Below are 25,390 nucleotides of genomic sequence, written 5' to 3' on the forward strand. Positions count from 1 at the left end.
ATCCCCTGTGAGCCAAGCTGTGAGTACATATCCAGAGTCCAGGAGAAGTCAAATCCCTCCTCAGCTAGTCAGGCCCATACCAAGCAGAAGAAAGACAGAGCAGAAGATAGATACCTGCCAGATTCTCCAGGCACATAGTATAGAAGCAGAAGAGATATTGATCCCTGCCAATACGTTGCCTATACCTGCTGGGACCCAAGACTATTGCTGTAACTTGTATGGATTTAAAGCTGCCATTCAGTAAAGACAAGTTGGATCATATTACCTGTTTGGATCTTATTTACTGCTATCGAAGTTCCTCCATTACTGCTATTAACAACACTCAATTTGTTTCATGTGAGCCAGGATACAGGAGTCCAGCCGTACCAAGGTAGGAGACACCGTTGACACTACACAAAGACATTATCCCCCTCTGGCATTCCTCGCCTGGTATGAGCTGTAACATCTTAAAGGGCCCTGCTACAGTACCTGCGCAAGTTGCAACTGGCGTCACGAACTTATACACATATAAACTGATTCACTGCATAGCAACCCCCACTGACCCAGTGTCCTGCTCATTGCATATGCGGAACCATTCATTTCAATGGGTCCGCAAAAAAAACTGAAGGTACTCCGTGTGCATTACGTTTTCATATTTCCGTATATCCGTTCAGCTAAAAGATAGAACTTGTCCTATTCTTGTCCGCATTAAGGACAAGGATATGACTGTTCTATTAAAGGCCAGCTGTTCCATTTTGCCAAATACGAAATGCACACGGATGTCATCCGTATATTTTGCGGATACATTTTTTGCGGACCGCAAAATACATACGGTCGTGTGCAAGTTGCCTTAAGGGGTTTTCCGGGACCTAAATATTGCCACAGCTATTGCCTTGATTGTTAAAGGTTTCAGAGGTCGGACACCCACCGATCTGAGATTGTTGACCTATCCTAGGGATAGGTCATTATTATTTAAGTCCTGCAAAACCCCTTTAAAGGGACCCTGTTATCCGTTTCACGCTGCCAAAACCATAAATAGCATGAAATCCCAACATGTCCCTCATGGCTATGTGGGGAGTTTGGGCACGGAGAGAACAGTCTGCTGTGTGATTTCTCCATGCCTTCTTCCCTTGAATGACAGTTCACCTCCTCAGCACACATACCGACTAAAGAAGCATCTGAGTTATCCTTATCCATCTTTACACTGTCTAGATTAAAGGGCCCATTTACAAGGAACCAATATCACCTGGAAATGATCAGGAATGAATGTTCATATGAACATTCATTCCCAATCATTGCCTGCTCGCTACACTGCATTTAAATACAACAATCATCACTACTGTAAGGGGATGAAGGATCGTTCCTACGATCATTCGTTCCCGTATAACTCATCATCCCAATGATGAATATTTTGCTCATTTACATGGGTCAGTAATCAGTAATGAGGTTCTGTCCCTGAACGTCGTTGTCTAAAAATGTTTTATATTGAAAGCTATCAATATCTGATTAGCAGTTATTGTACACACCACACCCTACGGCTCAGCTTTTCTAAAGTCACTCTGGTGCCGGAAGTAGGTGCCGAAACTACACAACTCCATGCACTGCCCCTATTGAACTGAATTGGAGCAGTGCTGCAGATACCAGCTCTGCTCACTACACAATGGATAAACAAGTGTCAGAAACGACTCTGATAACGCTGATCGATGGGGTGGGGAGTACTGGACCCTGATCAGATACTGATAGCCTATCCTAAGGAACAGCCTGCCGGATTCGGCATTGCCAGACGCTGCCTGAATGCTCACCGGCCCCCTATAACTGTAATGTGGTCAAGCGGAGATTCGGCCATGACTCAGCTATTGACCACACAAATACCACAGAGCTCAACGGTTTTTGTACGGCCAATTCCTGGCATTCTATGCTGGAACAGCCTGCTGGAAGGCTGTACCGCTAGTGTGAAACTAGCCTAAGGCCTCTTGCACACGACCGTATCGTTTTGCCGTTTCAGTAGTGTTGCCATTCTGCTTCCGTTCCGTTTTGCCGTTCCGTTTTTCCATTCGGTTTCCATTTGTGATCCGTTTTTGCGGACTGCAAACGGACACGGAAGCATACAATAATGTTTAAACAGTAAATACATAAAGAAAATTGGTCTGGGCATAACATTTTCAACAGATGGTTCCGCAAAAACAGAACGGATATGGAAGACATACGGATGAATTCCGTATGCATTCAGTTTTTTTTTCTGAACCATTGACTTGAATGGAGCCACGGATCGTTATTTGCAGGCAATAATAGGACAAGTTCTATCTTTCAGCGGAACGGAAATACAGAAATACGGAAGCGGAATGCATACAGAGTACATTCCGTTTTTTTTTTACAGAACCATTGAAATGAATTGTTCCTCATACGGACAGCAAACGAAATCCTCAAAAACGGAAAGGAAGAAAAAAACATGTGTGTGCAAAAGGCTTAAGTCATCAGTAGAGTGGACAACCCCTTTAAGGTCTGTAAATGAGTCTTAGGCCTCTTTCACACAGGCGTTTTGGATTTGCTCCGGATGCGTCACGTGTGCATTGCGGAAAACCCACGCGAGTGCGCACACAATTTCAGTCAGTTTTGACTGCGATTGCATTGCGTTGTTCAGTTTTTAACGCGTGGGTGCAATGCGTTTTGCACGCGCGTGATAAAAAACTGAATGTGGTACCCAGACCCGAACCCGGACTTCTTCACTGAAGTTTGGGTTTTGGTTCGGTGTTCTGTAGATTTTATTATTTTCCCTTATAACATGGTTAGAAGGGAAAATAATAGCATTCTGAATACTGAATGCTTACAAAAATGTTGATTGAGGGGTTAAAAAATAAAAAAATAAACTCACCTTATCCACTTGATCGCGCAACCGGCATCGTCTTCTTTCAGGACCTGCACTGACTTAACCACGCTCACAACGTGGTGAGCTCGATTACGTCATCAAAGGTCCACTGGATACTGCAAAGGCAGGACTCCAATAACCTGACTGACAAGAACCTGCTCAATTTTATCATAACATTATAGAAGAGAATGTGAGGACTTAAATCAGAGGAAAAAAAACCCTCAGATAAGGAACAACGGATCAGTGAAAAACGGACTGCAAAACAACAACGGTCATGTGCATGAGCCCTAAATCCTAGACAGTATCAGTAAATCTAACACATTTATTTTTGGTAAAGTGTGTTAGGGCTCATGCACACAACCGTGCCGTTTTTTGCGGTCTGCAATTTGCGAATCCACAAAAAACGGATGTAGCCAGTCTGCCTTCTGCAATTTTTCGGAACAGAAGGCCCATTATAGAAATGCCTATTCTTGTCCGCAAAAAGGACAAGAATAGGACATGCCTCATAATTTTTGCGGGGCTACGGAACGGAGCAATGGATGCGGACAGCACACAGAGTGCTGTCCGCATCTCTTGCGGACCCATTGAAATGAATGGTTCCATTTACGGACCGTATACGGAATCAAAATACGGCACGTATACGGCACGCAAAAAACATTCGTGTGCATGAGCCCTTAAGGGTATATTAGACAGGCAGATTTTCTGCCCGATAATCGCTAACAAGCATTCGTAGTAACGCTCGTTAGCGATGATCTGGCAGTGTAATACTGCCGCTGATTGCACGATAAACAAGCAAATGCTTTCAGCATGTATTAGACACCCCGATCACACAGACGATTATAAGGAGGGATAGTAATTAGACAGCACGATCTGCAGCCGACAGCATGCTGAAAGATCTGGATTGCCCCATGAACAAGCGATTGCTCATTCATAGTTCAATCGGCGGCAGTAATAGACTACAAGGTGATCGCTAATGAGCGTTAATACAATTACTCGTTAGCGGTCATCGGGCAGAAGGCTTTTATACACCCTTTGGCCTCATGCACACGACCTTTGTGTGTTTTGTGTCCGCAATTTGCGGAACAGCATGGACAGCCATTGATATAACTGCCTATTCTTGTCCGCAAAACGGACAAGAACAGGACAGTTTATATTTTTTTTTGCAGACCACGGAACGGAGCAACGGATGCGGACAGCACACGGAGTGCTGTCTGCATCTTTTGCGGCCCCATTTAAGTTAATAGGTCCGCATCCAAGCCGCAAAAACTGCGGCTTGGATGCGGACTAAAACAACGTCCGTGTGCATGAGGCCTTCAGCAGACAGAAATGATTTTTAGTCACATTATTTTGGGTTACAATTCTTTACTTAGGTCACATAAACCATAAAAACTAGCTACAACCGGAAATAAATTAAAGCTGGTTGTGTGGTAACGGAGCATTCGTCATATGACAAGTTGTGCGTTCACATATTATTTAAATTAATAAGATATGTTTAAAATATAAGAGGATCTTTAGGGTTAGACATTTACAAACGTGGCAGAATCCCATGTAATTTATTCTCTGTTCAGTAGTAAAAGCCACACTTGGGAATATGCCTGCAATACCAATTGTCACCACTGCGTGTCGTCAAAGGAGAGAGCAAGCGCTACCTGCAGCAATGCGAGTGCCAGTATTTAATGACAGCTTTAACTGTTGCCTCTGAGTAATGTGAAGAACAGCAAAGTGTCCCCTTAAGCTTTACCCTCATTCTTCCCCTGATTTTTGCTTTTCCCCTTTGTCTTGAAATCCAAACCTCCATCTTCTGTGATATTGACTCATGGCTGGGAGTGGTAAACACACACAGATGAAAGCAAATAGAAAAAGTTCAAGCAGCTCAGATTTCTGCATCCTTCACCTATAGCTCTGACAGGGGGGGGGGGGGGGGGACTAGAGCCCTGTGCCCCTGCCACCTTCCAGTGTGTGTGTGGCACATGAGCTCAGTGCAGCTTCCCTCCGGAACTGGCTCATCCCTGCATTTAATCACCCAGCCATCAGCAGCATTAAGCTAATGCATCTCCAGGAATGAAGGTTATGGATGTGGAGAAGATGGGTGATTTCTAGGATGGCTCCTTTAATGGTTTCCTGTAATATTCTCCTTGCAGAAAAGTTGCTGTTGCTGGTAAGGCTGGTGTAAAATGAGACCTCAGAGTAGACTTGCCTCCTGCACATGAGGTGTGATGATCGGGAATACAGCAATGGATTTTCCTGGGGATTGCTAATTAAAGGCTGGTGCATGAGATGAGCCCCAAGGGACAGCTCCTACGTCTGCTGTGAGAGAGGATAAGAAGTGAGGGAGCTGCCTGCCCAGCTGAAGATCAGGGGGACCTGCCTGCACCACTCACTCTTCCCAAGTTGACTTTTCCTCCCACATTCAATATAATAAGCTGCAGCCACCTCATGGACAAGCTAAACTCTATATAAGAGTCATCAGAGGAACTGGCATGGTGCATAGAGACTGACAGAGCTCCAGGGCAGCTGCAAAGTTCCCCTATCAGCAGGAGGCAGATAGTCCATCTGCACCAAGCCAAGAGGGCACAGGGATCAGGACCAGCCTCAGACCAGGTAACCCTATGCAGGTCTCTCCTCTCACTTCTAGCTCTGCTTTGTGTGTTTGCTCTCTTGCTTGCCTTAGCCTTGACTATAGGTGTAGTGTGTGCCCCATGTGTGTGTGCCAGCGCTGTGGTTGTGCCTTCTGCCAGTGAAGTATGACTGCACTCAGCTTTGTAATACTCACACGTGCACTTTTTTCTTCTCCTTCCACCCCAAGGAGCTCCTTACAGATCCACTGGATGAGATATGAGGGATATTATGGGCTCTGCTCTCCTGGTTGTGATACTTCTATTGCTCTCCACTGGATACTGCAAAGGCAGGACTGACTCCAATAACCTGACTGACAAGAACCTGCTCAATTTTATCATGAAAATCATCAAAGACTTTAAGAAGTATAACATTATAGAAGAGAATGTGGGGCAGTATCCCTTAAAGCAAGACTATTACCCAGAGGACAAGGAGGACATTGAATATGGGGCTTACCAGGAGCAGAGAGTAGGTAAGAACTTCATTAGCAAGAGTTTTGCTTTATATTATATAGAGTTGCATGTGTGTATTGTTATATTATGTATTTGTTTATAGATTTTGTATTTATTTTCTAATATATGATGTATTTGTTTACATAGTATGTATTTATTTTGGAATATATTATGTATTTCTATATATATATATATATTTTTTTATTTTTTTATTTCTTTGACTTTATTACCTGTCATTGAAATATAGAAAACACATCTGGATTAGAGATGAACACATTTTCCCCTATAGAAAGTGCTATCTATCTATCTATCTATCTATCTATCTATCTATCTATATCTCCCTCTTTCTTTCTCTCTCTCTTGAAAGATTCTACCAAAGCAAATCTGAAGAAATTCTGATTGATTTCAACAAATCGATTTTCTCATCTCTAACCACATACCACACGGCAAACTCAGCCCCACCACATGAGCAAACTCATCTCACCTATACTTTTAGAAGGATAATTAGTATATATACTTTGTGTATTTGCAATGCGGAGTAGCAGAGCTTACATTGTCATTGGACCGTTTCCTTTAGTTCACATGTCTATACAACTCGGCAAGTTTACATGAAGTCCTATGGAAAAAATCCCATCTATATGATCAATCACACAGTGCCTCATCAGTGATAGGGTGCAATATGCACAGCACTCTCTTTGAAGTGCACTTGGAAAGGATAGGTGTAAGAGCCACTCATTCCTAATGGAAGAGACAAGTGTTTTGAACTGTACATGGGTACTCCATCACTTTGGGAGATGATATACAGATTACAGTATAGGTGGCATATCTATTGTGATCCCACAGCTGGCATCAGGCTTTGTATACCTGGGCAGAGAGTACAGTATACAGCACATGCTCCAGCTTGTATATACAGATTGCCTCTTGTGTGTATCTCTAATGCAGCCAAGTATGTGATTGGGATATATTAGGCTTCATAAGATGATTAAAGTTGCTACAAATGAGTTCTGTAAAGCAGTAATGAACACTCAGTCATTTTCCGGTATGGATGATAGTATTTCTTAGCGATGGCTGATTTATACTGTATTACAGGAGCAGCCGTTACTTGTCAGTGTGCGTTTGCACAATACAGATGCCTCTCTGTGCAAGGAATGCAAACTGCTGCAAACCCTCAGATGGTGTTTACAGGGACACAGACTACAGGCTGCCATAAAACAGCCTATAGTCTGCTAATAGGTTGGTAAGGAAGCTACATGTGAATGTGAATTCTCCAGCCTGTCCTGGTCCACATATTAACATTATATTAAATGTAACGACATCTACATTTACTAGACTGAAGCGCTTCCATTAATCCATTTTACCAGAGAAGGTGTTTTAATTGTATGGACACTCTGATACAAATCAAGACATAAATTATTAGATTATTAATAGTGGAATTCTTTAGACCTACTAATGAAATGCTTGTGTATACACTGTGCTTGCCAGGCGTACCCTAATATGTTTGGATGATTGCCAGGCTGCAAACCTAGCAGCCACCGACAGGGCTAATGGGCAGTTTTACCACTATGCTGCAGACTGATGCCACGCAGCTAGCTTTTACATCCAAAGACAGATCTCAAGCACTGGAGCCCAGAATATTAGGGCATCAGTGTCAGATAGGTGCAGGTTCCATCTCTGGGACCCACTTCTTTCTCCAGAATGAGGACCCCGAAGTGAAGGATAGCACACTGCGCATGCTCGGCGTGCCCTCCGTTCACTGCTATGGCTGCTCTATAAATATCCAAGTGAGCCTGCTCAGCTATTTTTGCAAGTGCCATAACGGTGAATAGAGAGTGCAGCGCACATGCACGGCCACCGCTCTATTCACTGCTAGGAGACAGCGCTCAGCTGTTTTCGGAACTCCCATAGCGGTAAATGGAGGGTGGTTGTGCATGCTTGGCTGCTCTCCCTTCACTTCGAGGTGCCCATTCTGGAGATGCAAGAAACACCTATCTGACACTGATGTCATAGCCTAGGGATATTCCATCAGTGTCTGTGATGGGAAAACCCCTTTATTAATGCTTCAGCCTTTTTAGTTTTTTGTTTTTTTTTCATCTCTGCATTTCAAAAACCATGCATGTTTCCATAGACATAGCCATATGAGGGCTTGTTTCATGCAGGGCAAGTTGTATTTTTTTAAGTCACCGCATTTTGGGGTACCTCGGCTGTATTGTATAAGTTTTAAAACATTTTTGGGGTGAAAAAATTATGTTATTCCACTATTGGTTTTAGGTTTTCATTTTTAGAGTGTGCATTGCACTGTAAGGCTATGTTCACACTGCAGATTTTGACCATAAACGGACACCTGACATGTTATTTCTTGGTGCGGTTCTGGCCTTGAACCACTGGCTGCATAAATGACAGCTCCACCTCACACTGAAAACACTGGGGGGGGGGGGGGGGTTCTTTATGCACAGAATCATCTCCAAAAATTTGTTGTCAAAAGAAGTCCAAGTTGCCATGCTGGAGCACAGATTGACGGAGGATGTGCCTAAATTATGACGTGACCCAGTGATTGGCCACGTGTTGTGTTGAAACTTCATCAGCAGGGGAGCGGGAAGGGACAACACTGAGCGTCAGGCTGGGGTGGCTATAGACCTTACAGGGAGATGGTCCAATAACTAGGGGGCCACCTGAGCCCTCTTTTTCGCTGGCCAGTGAAAGTTTTGGGGATGTATTTTGTGCTGCTTGTGGCAGTTTTTGTGATGGACTCTGGTATTTGGCTCTGTTGGGGTGGTATAATGCGCCACAATATAGTATTGTTGGCCTTGCCTTCCATCAATTTGGACCTGACTACAAAACAGGGCCACTTTTAGTAGAGCTGGAAGGCAGGGCCCGGGCCGGGACTGAGGTATTAAGCTTAATTAGGGGGGGTGGAGCCATATGTCCACTGCCCTCTTCCCCCATTGACCCCATAGCAGCTGCATGGACAACTTCCATTAGAGGTACACCACAGTATAATAGTAACCAGAAATGTTTTATTTATCTAGAGCTAAAATTGAGCATTAACCACTATAGAAATAGATTATGAAATTACTCAACTCAAAATTTAGATTAAAAAAACATATGGAGCTCAAGGATGGAAATTAAGGTCAGCAGAAGATGAGATTCATAATTTTTGGCGAAATTACGTTAGTTTTCAATTGATTTTTTTCCAAATAAAATCAAACTGAGCAGCAAAATATCCATTTTACTTCCCATTAAAGTCAGTGGGGAATAATTACAGATATGTCATGAATCAGTTTCCCCCATTAAAGACAGAGATTGAAAAATAGATTGTAAAACTGAGTGAGCTTCAGCTGTCTAATCTGTCCTCCCTTGTACTAGGAATGGAAAAATTAAGCCTAATACACACAGTAAAGACGTGTGCATGGAACTGGGACCTATATGATTACACAGCCTGCAGGATCAGACTACATGACTACATAGGGTTTGTTTGGAGTCTGTTACCATGGAGATGCATAGATATACACAGAAGATACACAAAACAGAAGAGGACAGTTTTCATGCAGACTTTTTACAAAAAGTGCATTATACTTTATCAGATACATTGGAGAATAAAATAAATTGGTTAAAAATGAGCACATAGATCAGGGCTGGCCAACCTGCGGCTATGGGAATTGTAGTTTTACAACAGCTGGAGAGCCGCAGGTTGGCCAGCCCTGATATAGTTATATATGTACTGTTAAAAGTTGGTGTAACGTAATGTGAATTCAAAAGATTTGAGAATGAATTAGCTTACGCAGGCTAAGGGAATAAATATATTTACTAAGTGTGATTAATAACACAAACAAATCGCATACTGAATAATAAAAAGTAAATACATCACTAGCCTAAATGGGGTGGAGACTCGGTCGATTATTATTCAGTATGTGATTAGTTTATGTTATCATATATTTAATCACACTTAGTTAATATATTTATTCACTTAGCCTGAGTAAGCTTATTCATTCTCAAATATTTTGAATTCAAATCCACATGTAACATATCCTCTATGATCAGGGATCACACATATGCCAAATGCAAAGTTAGGAGTTGTCTTGTTCGCCATTTTGATGAACTATCCTCACTCAATTGAAAGAAATGGAGCAGTAAGGGTACTTTCACAATAGCATTATTATTTTCCGGCATTAAGTTCCATCCTAGGGGCTCAATACCGGAAAAGAACTGATCAGTTTTATCCTAACCCATTCTGAATGGAGAGCAATCTGTTCAGGATGCATCAGGATGTCTTCAGTTTAGTCTTTTTGCCTTTTCAGGATGGGGATAATATCTCAGCATGCTGCGGTTTTATCTTCGTCCAAAATTCCGGAACACTTGCATTTTTTTCTATTCAAATGCATTAATGCCGCATCCAGCCCCAAGTGTTCCAGCAAAACGGATCAGTTTTTGCAGTCTGCGCATGACACCGGAGAAACGGATCCGGTATTTCAATGTATTTGTCAGACGGATCAGGATCCTGATGAATCTGACAAATTTCATCAGTTTGCATACGTTTTGACGGATCCGTCAGGCAGGTCCGGTGACGGAACTGCCTGCCGGAATCTTCTGCCGCAAGTGTGAAAGTACCCTAATTACACTGTTTGCCGCTGCAATGTTAATGACAAGCAGGTAGACAGTGAAGACAATGCAGCTGTCACTGTAGGGAACAGTGAACCCTGAACTACCCACCTACCTACTTGCCCTAAGCAGCAGCCCACAACTGGTCGACAGTCTCTTCCTAGTTAAGTGCTTGGGCCTAAAAGGAAGAAAATAACTTAGTGACAGATCAGCAACCACGCTAAGATACAAGCAGAACAAACTAGCCGGGTCCGAGCAGGGAACACTAGGGTAAACCAAATCAGAACTAATAAATAAGAGCCAATGCTGAATGCAGAAGTCAAAACCAGGAGAGCAATCCGGGTAATCCAGCAAACCAAAATCAGACACAGTACCATGCCAGAAATCAGAACTAGGAAGGGACATAAAGGTCCCTATCATCAGCCAAGAATGTGATTGGCTGGTGTCCAGCTGAGGAGGGCTCCCACCGGCTCAGACCTGACAGAAGCATTCGCAGGAGCACTGCTGATTTCTCTTCAGACAGCTGATCGGCGGGGTCTTGGGTGTCAGTCCACCACCGATCTGATATTGATAACCTATCCTGAGAATAGGTCATCAATATGGGAAAACTAAACAACTTCTGCTCCTGAGCCTCAATCCAAAACCTGCATCAGGATTCCCACTTACCATGTTCCATATATAAGTATGGTGTCCTCATATGAGGCATCAGATGTGACTGCTACCTACGTACCATTTTCTGTGCCTAGAGAAACAATTACAATCCTGGTTTACTGCATTTCTTTGTAATGCTTCTTTGATATTATACACCTGATAATAGGTTAATCCCAGGGGTATTATTAACATCAGAAGCATCGTAAGAGATTGAGGATCACGGCATGCTTACATTAGCTCATCTTGAAACTGTTCATGATTGTCTAGCAGGCATAACTAGGGTTATGTCATTGACCTGGTAAATCCAGAAATACATGAATTACGGTGCCCTGATGCAGTGTGGTGTCAATGTCTTCACTGTCAGTTATGCTGTGTGTCTGGATATTGTATTATAGGCAGGCAGCCATGTGTACTATACATTGCATATTATAATATATGTGATTTCCCACTATATGTGCACATCACATCACCATTTTCTGCAGGGCTCATCACTCTTATCACTCATCGTGCATACACACTAAAGCTGGCCATACACCTTAGATTAACATTAGCCAATTTTGACAACAATTTAATATGTTTGAGAACCTCCACGACAGAGAAGGATCAGGCAGTTATATTTCAACATGACCAGTCCCTTTGTTCTCCAGTAGATAAGCAGCTGCCACCAGTGGTATCAGCCTGCTGCTTATTCCCCTGCTGAGTCAGGCATACATGTGTATGGGTAGGGGCAATAGACATAGCTGTTGGTCATGCTATCAAAACTGTATAGCCAGATTAAGGCCAATTTCATGGGAACCCAGTTGACTGTCAGTAGGTTACTTTTGGCTGGATTGAAGCCCAGGATCCTAGTTCTAACCATGGAAGCACCTTTCCTATATTTCACAATTCTTATGGAGACTACAGACATTTCTTGTGGAGACTACAGACCACGGAGGCACCTTTCCTATATTTCCCGAGGCCTGTGTATTTATTGATCATTATCTATAGAGCGCACATGTTCTGTAGATCTGCATAAAGAATAAACTTAAACCAGCCCTTGCCACCATTTCTGAGATGCACAGACAATCTGGCCATGCACATAAAATTAATAGTGTCCAAATCCAGCAATTTCAGCAGGACCAGCCAACCATCTAATCTGTGTGGCGGCCTCCCGATTCTCTCCTGATGGCAGACGTCACATCAGATAAGGATTGAGCAGTTGGATTTGAACATGCTTGTTTCTTTTGCTGGCCCGAGCATACATGTGTTTGGGGCATTGGGGAAATAGCTGTTGTCATGGTGGAACCCTTCATGGAGAAATCAGCTCATGGATGTCAGTTATAAGTAGGCAGGGTCAACATAAGTAGGCAGGGACCGAGCAGAACCAAATATACAGTGCACCACAAAATGCTGCCATCCTTGCCGCAGCATTAAACCTATCACCGTCCTGAGGACGGTGATATTGTTGAATGCAGGAGGGTACTTTTTTCTGCCAGCCTGGTGCAAAAGTACCAGATGCTCCTAGTGTTAATTAATGCTGAGAGCATCAGGTCCTTACCTACCTGACTGGCAGCCATGAGGAGGGCTTAGGTGTCCCCCTGGGCATCGGCCCACCAGGAAATTTCCATGCAGAGTCTATGGTCAGTCCATCCCTGGGGATGAATGATTGTTATTGGGATTGTTCATCCCCCATTCACTTTGCATATGGCCAATAGCACATTCTGTGTTTACACAGGTTGATGTGCTGCCGATGAATTTTTGGTGCCGAATAAAAGATTTGATCACCTGACAAATATACTGCCCCTTTAGAATGGGATTGGTAGCGCCTTTACACAGGCCAGTTGTCAGGAGTGAGTGTTCATATGTTCATTACCTATAGTATATTTGACCTGCTTGCTGTAAAAGAGCATGGTCCATGTAGTTACTGTAGTGATAAGATAACCTAGGCACATACCTAGAGCTCCTTCCTTTCACAGGATCATACTACCATATTTAGGTCCATCTTGTGGAGACTACAGACAATTCTTGGGTGATCTGTATGTCAAAGAAGCATAGAAACAGAACACGTGTAATAGACTATCAATTAAAATGAGTACGGGTGTTGGGGCATCTACCACATTAAACCATCCAACTAGGATTTAATGGCTTAACAATTTGTTCTTCAGTAGGTCTCAGAGTCCAAGTTGAATGTTTCTTCACTGTGGAAGATACTGCAGTACTCATCTTCTCTTTTATTAACATCCTACTATGTTTATTTGTAGGAAACTGAATGGCTTTGTCTAGTTTATAACGCTCTATAATGGTGTCTATGGACATAAAAACAACTAGGGTGAATTCACACACAGCAGTTTTGATGTTTTTCAGTGCTTCATGGGACAGAAAATTTTCTTTGAATTAGTTAGTAGATGAACAATCTTATAGTTAGACAAATCTGGTATTCAATGAATTTTGGATTGTTTTTCTGATTGTGAGGGGAATATTTACCTTAAAGGTCCATGCACATAAGAACAAGGTTGGCTGATCCCACCAATATTGGTAGAACCGGCCAACTGCATTGGGGTGTGCAGATTCTTTTCTAGCAGATGTTGTTGGGAGGAAGAAATATTAGGCATGTTGAATTTCAGCACATCTGACCATTTGTTGTCATGAGAGATAAGCTGCCACCAGAGGTGAATGGAAGAGACTAATTTGCCTCTCCCCGTTGAGAACACTTGGATGCTTGCCTTGTATGGGGTGGATTTGAGGAGACACTTATTAAAGGTCTTTGGGAACTGTAACACCCTAGCACCAAGAAATTACTTCTCTAGGTGGTAGATCGGTTCTTGGTTGGTGGTTCGTTGGCTGGGTGTTTGGTTGGTGGATGATTAGGTGGCATTTGGTTGACTGGTTGGAAGATGGTTAGGTGGTGGTTAGTTGGCTGGTTGATTGGTTAGTGGATGGTTAGGTGGTGGTTGGTTAGGTAGCAGCTGATTGGTAAGTTGATTGGTTGGTGGATGGTTAGGTGGGACATGATTGGTTAGTTGTGCCTGGATTATTATATTTTATAGTTCTTCCTTTTTCCTGTTTTAATTGCATTCTTCCAATGGGCTGCTAGTCACAGTGATGGAACCAGTCCATTTGTATAGTTTAACATTAAGGCAGTTAAATAAACCTGGCCATGTTCTGTATACCAGGGATAGTATCACGTCTGTTTATACCAGAGAGAAGCTGGCTCTTTCATCATTGCGTTTAGCCGGCAGCAGTTACAAGAGGGAGTAGTAAACACATTGTGAAAGCTCTGTATGTAAATGGATCACGGCAGCACAGGACAACCTAGCAGCCTGGCAGCCTGGATTTCAATGTCTTATGTACTTTGGCACGATCTAGTCTCCACCACTTAGATTTGTCAGTCAGGAGGTCACGTCTTCACATGCATATTCAACCCCCTGTAGAACAATTGTACCTTTCTCAACAAATCTTATGTATGTTGTCTTTATGTTCCTACAGAAATTGTTCCCAGAGACCTTCGGATGAAAGAAAAGTTTTTAAAGCATTTAACAGGTATTGTGGTTGGGTCTTTATTACAAGCAACCAGGAGAAACTTTGTACTTCTTTATACTTTAAATTTACAAGAAAAGTTTATTTTACCTATGACTGATGTTTCCTAAATAATTACTTATGGTCTTCAGGACAGTGTAGTACTTGGCTTAAAGGGGTTCACTCATCAAGACAAACCCTATATTTATAGAAGCCAGCCCAGAGATCAAACGATCTCCTAGAGTCCAGCATCAGAAGTTTCAACTAAAGCCTCAACCATGTAATGAGTAATCTCCTACTAGACGTGGGCACTTCATCCATAGAGAGCATCTGGTGATGGTGACTTAATTCACCACTTATGTCACCACTTTCTGCACTTTCCTTGGAGGGATCCTCTTCTACATTTATGCCTAATATGTTCATTTACTGCTCAGCGCATGTGCAGAAATGGATCCCTTCAGGGACAGCACAAAAAGCAGTGACATGAGTGAATCATGTCAACACTGCCATAGTATGCCTTATGGACACATTGGCCTATACAGCCCATTGATGGGGGGGGCCTTCTTCTGCAATGTCAGGGATAAGTTATGATATGACATACATATATCAAAGGGAGAAAAACAGAACTGGATCACACATCCACATGCTATGCTTTGATCTAATTAAACTCGCTTCTCAGCGCAATATTTAGTGTACAGCCCCCTATACTGCATGCTGTACAAGAGGCATTGGTGTACATTTTGATCAAAAGGTATAAGCCCACTCACCACGTCAAGGTTGCCTCTTAGAGTGGGACCTACTCTAAAATAGGCACGGCATAGCGCGGTGACAACTCGACACTGCCCTAGTAGGCGGCGGGACCCAGAAGTTAAACAGCAACCCTGCTATCTGAAGATGCCACCCACGGCACTGGGTGCCACCGACCCACCAGCACAAAACCACAAAAACAAAGGCCACCACGCAGTACTGCACCATCTAAACAGTTGTCTAACACAACATGTTTAATTGGAACCTGTCACCCCAAAAACACATATAAAACCCGCCATCATTACCTTATAGTAGTCCCCAGTCTGTTCATAATCATATGTTTGATCCGGTAGTCTGATGCTCATTTGCTTAAAAAAAAACTATATTTTAAGTGCCATCAGCGCTATCTATCTGGTCAGCTTCAAGTCAAGGGGCAGCGGCTTCCTTGCTTCAAGTCAAGGTAATCACGCCCCCTAACCGTCCCCTCTCTTGTTTGATTGACAGCCAGAAGTCTCGCGCATACGCGGTGCGCTCCTTGGTAAGGTGCGATCCCATCTCCGGCTGCCGCTGTTAACTGGCTTTAAGCACCGCACCGCGCATGCGTGAGACTTCTGCGATCTTGGCCGCACTTTAGGCTGTCAATCAAACAAGAGAGGGGACGGTTAGGGGGGCGTGCTTATCTTGACTTGAAGCAAGGAAGCCGCTGCCCCCTTGACTTGAAGCTGACCGGCAAGATAGTGCTGATGGTGCTTAAAATATCGTTTTTTTAAGCAAATGAGCATCAGACAATCGGATTAAACATATGAATATGAACAGACTGGGGGCTACTATAAGGTAATGCTGGTGGTTTTCTATGTGTTTTTGAGGTGACAGGTTTCCTTTAATTAGATCAAAGCATAGTATGTGGATTTGCGATCCGGTTCTTCTCCAGTTTTTCTCCCTTTAGTATATGCATAATCTTTAATATTTCTTCTTCATTTCTGGTATCAGCACTCCTCCCATTCGGTACAGGTGGTTTTAATTTAGCAGTAGTCTGCATATAATTGTGAATGGTCCTGCCAGCTCTCAGTTTGAGTTCCTGATAGCATAGGACATGTCGTGTTAGACAACTGTTTAGATGGTGCAGGGCTGCTGTTTGACTCCTGGGTCCCACCGCCTACTAAGGCAGTGCCGCATTGTCACTGCGCTATGCCACGCCTATTTTAGAGTAGGTCCCACTCTAAGAGGCAACCATGACGTGGTGAGTTGGCTTATGCCTTTTGATGAAAATGTACACCAATGCCTCTTGTACAGCATGCAGTATAGGGGGCTGTACACTAAATATTGCGCTGAGAAGCGAGTTTAATTAGATCAAAGCATAGCATGTGGATGTGTGATCCATTTCTGTTTTTCTCCCTTTGGTACATACATATACAGTACAGACCAAAAGTTTGGACACACCTTCTTATTCAAAGAGTTTTCTTTATTTTCATGACTATGTAAATTGTAGATTCACACTGAAGGCATCAAAACTATGAATTAACACATGTGGAATTATATACATAACAAAAAAGTGTGAAACAACTAAAAATATGTCATATTCTAGGTTCTTCAAAGTAGCCACCCTTTGCTTTGATTACTGCTTTGCACACTCTTGGCATTCTCTTGATGAGCTTCAAGAGGTAGTCACCTGAAATGGTCTTCCAACAGTCTTGAAGGAGTTCCCAGAGATGCTTAGCACTTGTTGGCCCTTTTGCCTTCACTCTGCGGTCCAGCTCACCCCAAACCATCTCGGTTCAGGTCCGGTGACTGTGGAGGTCAGGTCATCTGGCGCAGCACCCCATCACTCTCCTTCATGGTCAAATAGCCCTTACACAGCCTGGAGGTGTGTTTGGGGTCATTGTCCTGTTGAAAAATAAATGATGATTCCAACTAAACGCAAACCGGATGGAATAGCATGCAGCTCCAAGATGCTGTGGTAGCCATGCTGGTTCAGTATGCCTTCAATTTTGAATAAATCCCCAACAGTGTCACCAGCAAAGCACCTCCTCCTCCATGCTTCACGGTGGGAACCAGGCATGTAGAGTCCATCCGTTCACCTTTTCTGCGTCGCACAAAGACACGGTGGTTGGAACCAAACATCTCAAATTTGGACTCATCAGACCAAAGCACAGATTTCCACTGGTCTAATGTCCATTCCTTGTGTTCTTTAGCCCAAACAAGTCTCTTCTGCTTGTTGCCTGCCCTTAGCAGTGGTTTCCTAGCAGATATTCTACCATGAAGGCCTGATTCACACAGTCTCCTCTTAACAGTTGTTCTAGAGATGTGTCTGCTGCTAGAACTCTGTGTGAGCTGCTGTTAACCTGCGATTTCTGAGGCTGGTGACTCGGATGAACTTATCCTCTGCAGCAAAGGTGACTCTTGGTCTTCCTTTCCTGGGGCGGTCCGCATGTGAGCCAGTTTCTTTGTAGCGCTTGATGGTTTTTGTGACTGCACTTGGGGACACTTTCAAAGTTTTCCCAATTTTTCGGACTGACTGACCTTCATTTCTTAAAGTAATGATGGCCACTCGTTTTTCTTTACTTAGCTGCTTTTTTCTTGCCATAATACAAATTCTAACAGTCTATTCAGTAGGACTATCAGCTGTGTATCCACCTGACTTCTCCACAACGCAACTGATGGTCCCAACCCCATTTATAAGGCAAGAAATCCCACTTATTAAACCTGACAGGGCACACCTGTGAAGTGAAAACCATTTCAGGTGACTACCTCTTGAAGCTCATCAAGAGAATGCCAAGAGTGTGAAAAGCAGAAATCAAAGCAAAAGGTGGCTACTTTGAAGAACCTAGAATATGACACATTTTCTGTTGTTTCACACTTTTTTGTTATGTATATAATTCCACATGTGTTAATTCATAGTTTTGATGCCTTCAGTGTGAATCTACATTTTTCATAGTCATGAAAATAAAGAAAACTCTTTGAATGAGAAGGCATGTCCAAAATTTTGGTCTGTACTATATGTCACACTTAAAAATAGATTATGGGGTATTTGAAAATATTTTTAGTAATTTGCCACCCCTCTAACTATAATAAAGGTCATAAAAAGTGGATAAAGCCACTTTAGGAGCAAAAGGGTCACATTACATAAAACATCAGTTGATGAGAACAGTTTTTTTGTATTGCTTATACACTGAATGCAACAGCTTTTGGCTTTGCTCCCATTTTGCATGAGCTGAACTCAAAGATCTGAAACATTTTCTACATACACAAAAGACCCAATACTCTCAAATATTGTTCACAAATCTGTGTTAGTAAGCACTTCTCCTTTGCTGAGATAATCCATCCCACCTAACAGGTGTGGCATATCAAGGTGCTAATTAGACAACATGAATATTGCACAGGTGTGACTTAGACTGCCCACAATAAAAGCCAACTCTGAAATGTGCAGTTTGATCACACAGCACAATGCCGCAGATGTTGCACCGTTTGAGGGAGCATGCAATTGACATGCTGACTGCAGGAATGTCTACCAGAGCTGTTGCCCATGCAATGAATGTTAATTTCTCTACCATAAGCCATCTCAAAAGGCGTTTCAGAGAATTTAGCAGTATATCCAACCGGCCTCACATTCTAATCCTTAATATGTCACACCTGTGAGGTGAGATGGATTATCTCTACAAAGGAGATGTGCTGACTAACACAGATTTAGACAGATTTGTGAACAATATTTGAGAGTAATGGGTCTTTTGTGTATGTAGAAAATGTTTCAGATCTTTGAGTTCAGTTCATGCAAAATGGGAGCAAAACTGAAAGTGTTGCGTTTATATTTTTGTTCAGTGTAAGATAAGACTTGATGTTATTGTCACTGACTCCTTTCCCCTGTATCTTCTAGGGCGACTATCTTTTACAAGCCCAACCTGCAATAAGCACTTTCGAAGACTCTACAACAGCACAAGGGACTGCACCATTCCAGCACGTAAGTAAGACCTAGTGGTAAAGAAAATGCTCAGGATGTAAGGATTGAATCATTCTGTCCAAAATTACAAATGGAGTGCTCCATGCAATTTATTAGCTTCGTTCACTTGTGCGCTGCAGATTAAGAGGACACTTAGTATAGTCCTTTACTTCCTGCCTACTGATGTCAGCTGGAATAGCAGATAGATAGATAGATAGATAGATAGATAGACAGATAGATAGCTTGAGTCCTACCCAAACAAGGTATTACAGGCAGTTTATAAGTCTGTAAAAGGTACTTACTAGCTAATAAAGTACTGTTATTACAGCAGCCTCAGCAATGATTCAAGCAGTATGTATAAATGTTCTTAGGCTATGTTCATGTCTGCATTGGAGGCTGTGTTTGGGACTTCTGTCAAATAATTTGTTACAAACACCAAAGAAAAAAGTCCTGCATGCAGGACTTTTTTCTCCACCAAAAAAGTGTTCTCTTAAACGGATCCCATTATAGTCAGTGTGGTCTGTTCGGCGAATCGGCTCCGTTTGCTTTAGTGATGTGCTGAATCCAGCAGTTCTGTTATTTTCATTGTTCTAATCCTATAACTGAGCAGAATAAAGGACATGTGAAAGGGTGAGTGGGAAGGGGTGGAGAGAGAAGTATAATGTATAAACAATGACCATGACCGGGCTGCAGCTCCACTGTACCTATAACAGGGCTGAAAATGACAGCTACTGCCTGTTAGTAAATTAGCAAAAAGGAGGAATCTTCAGCACAAACCAATGAACATTGAGTGGATAGCCTTCACATAAGGTATTGAAAATTAGGATCTAAGACCAATTTAACGCTTGTAATTTTAACTGGAAATACATTTCAGATGATTCTTGTGAATGCAAATTCAGGTGTCCATAGACTTCCTGTATTCCAGCCGTCCTTCTTTAAGATGATTCAGACTGGCTGCCAAGTAGGCTGTGTACCTTCTTCACATCACTAGCTTTGGAGTTCAATAAATAAATATATGGACGTTAAAAAAAAAGTTCCCATAAAGTCCAGTTTCCTCTAAATAGAATTTACATTCTATTTTGGGCATTAAATAAGCAGTGTCTAATGATAGGATGTTATGTGTATGTAACGGTTCTTCACTACCTAGGATTGTATGTATTAGGTCCAATAATTAATCACAGATGAAGAACACAACATGAATCCATTACTCTCTACTAAATAGAGGAAAGCATTTTTGCTTGGATAGCTCATGACTTCCCATCTAGCACAAGTGGTATGTTTATTTTTTTTCAAGGATTTGGATAATTTACATGATTATTTAGGCTGTAAGAGAATTGAGATCTCAGGGAGGTTCTCATTTATACCAAATATGTGTGTGGCCAGTGATTGGACTGTTAAGAAATGAAGTAAAACATCCATGATCTTAAAGGGAATGTATCATCAAAAAATGGCTAATTGTTTGAACATAATTTTTTGAATTTTTGGTGATGTTATTTTTAATATTTCCATGTCAATATCTCTATAAAAAAAAAAAGAAGAAATTCTGTAGTTTTTGCACGGGCCACATGGTCTATACAGATCACTTTTTAGCAATCATTTAATTATCATTACAAGCAGGATTAGAATGGCAGACAATATATATATATATATATATATATGTTGTAGGAAGGAACAAGGGGGCGTCATTCATGGTCGGTATGTGTCACCGAGGTTCCTGGCCTCGGTGAGGTAAGAGCTGGTTTTTCTCAAGTGTCATTATTGCAGTCTGACACATCAGCTGTTTTAGTATGACTGTAAAGCTGATCCAGGACGGTTTATACTGGGAATAGTCAAAAGTGCTGGGTGCGTGGCTGCTCCCCACGTTCCAGGCCGGGTCTTGGCAGGCTTATAAATCAGTCAGCACTATCAGGTGGGGTGGATCTACCTCCATCTGACAGTGAAGCTGTGGAGTTCTCTGTGATGAAGGCTGAAGACTGCAAACAGGCGTGCAGGCTGCCTTGAAGCCTGCCAGTGAACTTTTCTGTGGCTGAGCATTTAGCCGGGTGTGAACTGACACCTAGGATTCCAGGTGAACATTGTTTTGTTTTCCTATGTATGAACAAGCACCAAGACTGTTATGTTTTGCTGAGTGTGAATAAAACACTCAAGTTTGATTTACAACCTGGTTCCTTGCCTCTATACTGCATTCGCTAACCTGTCTACCAGAGCAAATCCCCCCAATATATATATATATATATATATATATATATATATATTGTGACACAGTGAGGGGTTGTGTGTTGTGTGTTGTGTCTGGCAAGGCAGGTATTTTCCTCCCAGCATGTGCAGCTGGGCTGGTTTCCAGCCAGGTGAGGTCAAATACCGGACCAGAGTTTAAGTGCCGGTCCGGGTTTTGGCAGCACCTGGCTGTCCTTAAATAGGCAGCTGGGCTCAGCAGAAATGTCTCTGTGTTTGGGATCTGAGGCTTTGTGCCGTGCTGGAGGGCTGAGAGCCGCATGCTGGGGAAACAGGCCCACTAAAGCCTGCTGTGGATTACTGGAGGCAGAACTGCCAGCAAGGTGACTTGGGTTATATGAACTTTCCATTGTGTGTGAATTAACACCAAGACTGCAAAGTTAAGTGCTGTTTTGTGCAATTGCCTCAAGTGTGAATAAAACACTGACGTTTTGAGTTAAGAACTTGTATTTTGCCTCTGTACTGCGCCCTCTTACCCTATTTACCAGAGCGAAACCCCACAATTGGTGGAGGATGTGGGCAAGAGCAGTGAGGCTGGTGTGAACGTTGATAGTTTTGGTTTCTGCACTTTTCAGGCACGGTTGTATGTCTTACATTAAACCAGCTGTATTACAACCAGTGCCCCACGACAAAATGGAGGCTGTTGTGAAGGCCCTCATGGAGGCTAATCTGCAGTGGCAAGAGACAAACCCGCAGCAACACGAGGCAAATAAGCAGCAGTAGGAGACTAACCAGTTGCTGCTACAACACGTGATGGCTTTGCAGACAGCAGGAGCAGCCCCGAGCGTCCACGATGCCCAGAAAGCAGTCCGTGCCGCGATTCCTAAAATGACCCCTGTAGACGACATCGAAACCTACCTGGCGATTTACGAGAAACTGGCCATCAGGGAAAAACTACCCCGTGACCCGTGGGCTGATGTCGTCGCTCCATTCCTGGCATCCAATTACCAGCGGGTGTATTTCAACTTTCCGGACGATCAAGCGGCCGACTACCAAAAAGTAAAGGGTGAGATTTTGGCAAGACTGGGGGTAAATATGTTGGTCCGGGCCTAGCGGGTACATCAGTGGGGGTTTAAGCCGACTGAGCCTGCGAGGACCCACTATTATGACTTACTCCACCTCTTGCAAAAGTGGCTGATGTGCTGAGTCCCACGGCTATGCTGGATAGACTAACTATGGTTACCGTCAGTCGCTATATGCCAGGAAGCTGTGTGCAGCAGGTACCCCAAAAACTCTAAACCACCTGTGCCAGGTGGAGGTAGAAGACACTCCAGCAGAGGATCTGCTGGACTCAGGGAGTCTGGTGTCCCTAGTAAGGGCTCCCCTGGTATGGTCAACAGAGTATACTGGCCATAAAGTCAGGGTCATGTGCACCCATGGAGACTTAGAAGACTATCCCACCGCCCTGGTGTCTCTAACCACAGGGGCTGACAGATAGACTCACGAAGTGGCAGTTGCCCCAAATTTACACTACAAACTTATAATAGGGAGAGACTTCCCGGCACTGTGGCCTGCTATGAGAGTGACTGATACCCATGAGACAGGGTTAACCCTAGCAGAGTGGCCCGGCTCAGGGGGGAGACCAGAACCCTGGGAACCTAAAATCAAAGATCCAGCGGTAGGGGTGACTGCCACTTCAGTGGAAGAGGGGGAGACAACCCCGCTATGTGTGATGGTGGGAGACGTGGACGACTTGCCGCCGGGTCCTGAATTGGCAGACCTCAATGTCTCCGGGGATAATTTTGGTACTGCCCAATGTCGGAACCCAACCCTATCCCGCGCCTGGGAAAATGTGTTAATAGTAGATGATGAACCACAACAACCTGGGGCAGAGTCAGTGTTTCCCCGTTTTGTTGTTCATCAGTATATGTTGTATCGAGTAAACCATCTACAGGGTGAGCCTATTGAACAGTTGGTGGTCTCCAAGGCTTATCGCAAGCTTGTGTTAGATCCTGCCCACCAACACGTTCTCGGGGGTCACCTGGGGCTGCAGAAAACTCAGGATTGTATTCTACAGCGGTTTTACTGGCCCAGGATATTCAAAGAAGTGGAAGAGTTTTGTAAGTCTTGCCCGATAACTAGCTCCTGCCACATTTCCGTAATCCCCTAGTATCCCTCCCGATTATGGAAGTACTGTTTGACCGAATAGCTATGGACCTCATAGGCCCAGTATCGAAGTCCACCAGTGGGCATCAAAACATCTTAGTCATTCTAGACTACGCCACTGGGTACCTCTGCCAAACTCATAGCTAAGGAGTTAATGGAAATGTTTTCCCGAGTAGGACTACCTAAAGAAGTTCTGACCGACCAAGGGACCCCTTTTATGTCCAAGGTGATGAGGGAACTCTATAAGTTGCTGCACATAAAACAACTATGGACGTCCGTTTACCATCCGCAAATGGACGGTCTGGTAGAGAAGTTTAACCAAACATTAAAAAATATGTTGAAAAGGGTAGTGTCTAAAGATGGGAAGGACTGGGACCTCCTTCGGCCCTATCTCATGTTTGCAGTGCGAGAGGTACCCCAGGCCTCTACTGGGTTCTCGCCCCTCTAACTGCTATATGGCAGACACCCTCGCGGTCTCTTAGACGTGGCCAAAGAGGCGTGGGAACAACAACCCACTCCACATAAAAGTGTCATTGAGTACATTAGCCAGATGCAAGATCGGATAGAGACAGTGTTGCCTCTTGTTAGGGAGCATATGGAGGCAGCTCAGCGAGCCCCGAGTCAGGTCTATAATCGACAGGCTTGGGCCCTGATCTTTAACCCGGGTGATAGGGTTTTGGTTCTGGTGCCAACCGTGAACAGTAAGTTTCTGGCTAGGTGGCAGGGGCCTTACAAAGTACTTGAGAAAATTGGAGATGTAAACTACAAAGTACACCAGCCAGGGCGCCGTAAGCCGGAGCAGGTTTACCATGTGAATTTACTCAAACCGTGGAAAGATAGGGAAACCTGTACAGAAGACAGCCCGCGGCTGGGTTTTCTAGGAGAAGAGGTACCGGCCCTTCTGTCTGATGCAAGAGAGGCGGCTGCCACAGTAAAAATTGCTGACAGCCTCTCCTCTAAACAGACTCAGGAGGCCAGGGATTTCGTTAGTCAGAACATGGATGTGTTCTCAGACCTCCCTGGACGCACTTCCATAACCCAGCATGACATTGTCACTGAGCCTCAGGCAAAAGTCTGATTAAAACCATACCGGGTACCCGAGGCTCGGCGAAAAGCCATATCGGAGGAGGTGCAGCTAATGTTGCAGCTAGACGTCATTCAGGAGTCAAAAATTTAGTGGGCCAGTCCTATAGTATTGATACCCTAGCCGGACGGGACGTTGCGGTTTTGTAACGACTTTCGAAAAAATCATCGAGAGGTTAGGACAAGCCCGGTATTTTTCTGTTTTGGACCTCACGAAAGGGTACTGGCAGGTGCCCTTAACGCAGGCTGCCAAAGAGAAAACTGCCTTTATCATGACTGAGGGGCTGTATCAATATAAGGTCTTACCCTTTGGTCTGCATGGCGCCCCCGCCACATTTCAGCGACTAATGCACATTGTGCTTCGTCCACATCGTCGGTATGCTTTGGCTTACCTGGACGATATTGTCATCCACCAACCTCTACTTGCGGCACCTCAGGCTGGCCTCCCGTGATCTGCAAGGACCTCTCCAGCCACTCGGTCCCATGTTGCTCCACTGCCGCCCTAACTGCTGCCAACAACTGCTCCAGGGATGCCATGCTACAACTATCCAGGTACCCACTGCACTGAATAGACACACCCCTCCCCACTAGTTTATATTTAGCACGCCAAACCCTGCAACTGACCCACCC

General features: G+C 43.7%; 1 protein-coding gene across 1 annotated transcript in view; it reads left to right on the plus strand.

Annotated features, from left to right (window-relative positions):
- The first annotated feature begins 5,302 nt into the window (after positions 1-5,302).
- The window catches only part of ALKAL2 (ALK and LTK ligand 2), a 47,237-nt gene continuing 27,149 nt past the window's right edge, over positions 5,303-25,390 (plus strand). The window contains exons 1-4 of the mRNA XM_044292252.1: positions 5,303-5,446; positions 5,652-5,933; positions 14,626-14,679; positions 19,274-19,357. Of these exons, the coding sequence (XP_044148187.1) occupies positions 5,681-5,933; positions 14,626-14,679; positions 19,274-19,357 (391 nt within the window). The 5' untranslated portion in view covers positions 5,303-5,446; positions 5,652-5,680. The remainder of the gene's footprint in view (positions 5,447-5,651; positions 5,934-14,625; positions 14,680-19,273; positions 19,358-25,390) is intronic.

This window comes from Bufo gargarizans, chromosome 4 (genome assembly GCF_014858855.1).
Source record: "Bufo gargarizans isolate SCDJY-AF-19 chromosome 4, ASM1485885v1, whole genome shotgun sequence".
Taxonomy (NCBI): Eukaryota; Metazoa; Chordata; class Amphibia; order Anura; family Bufonidae; genus Bufo; species Bufo gargarizans.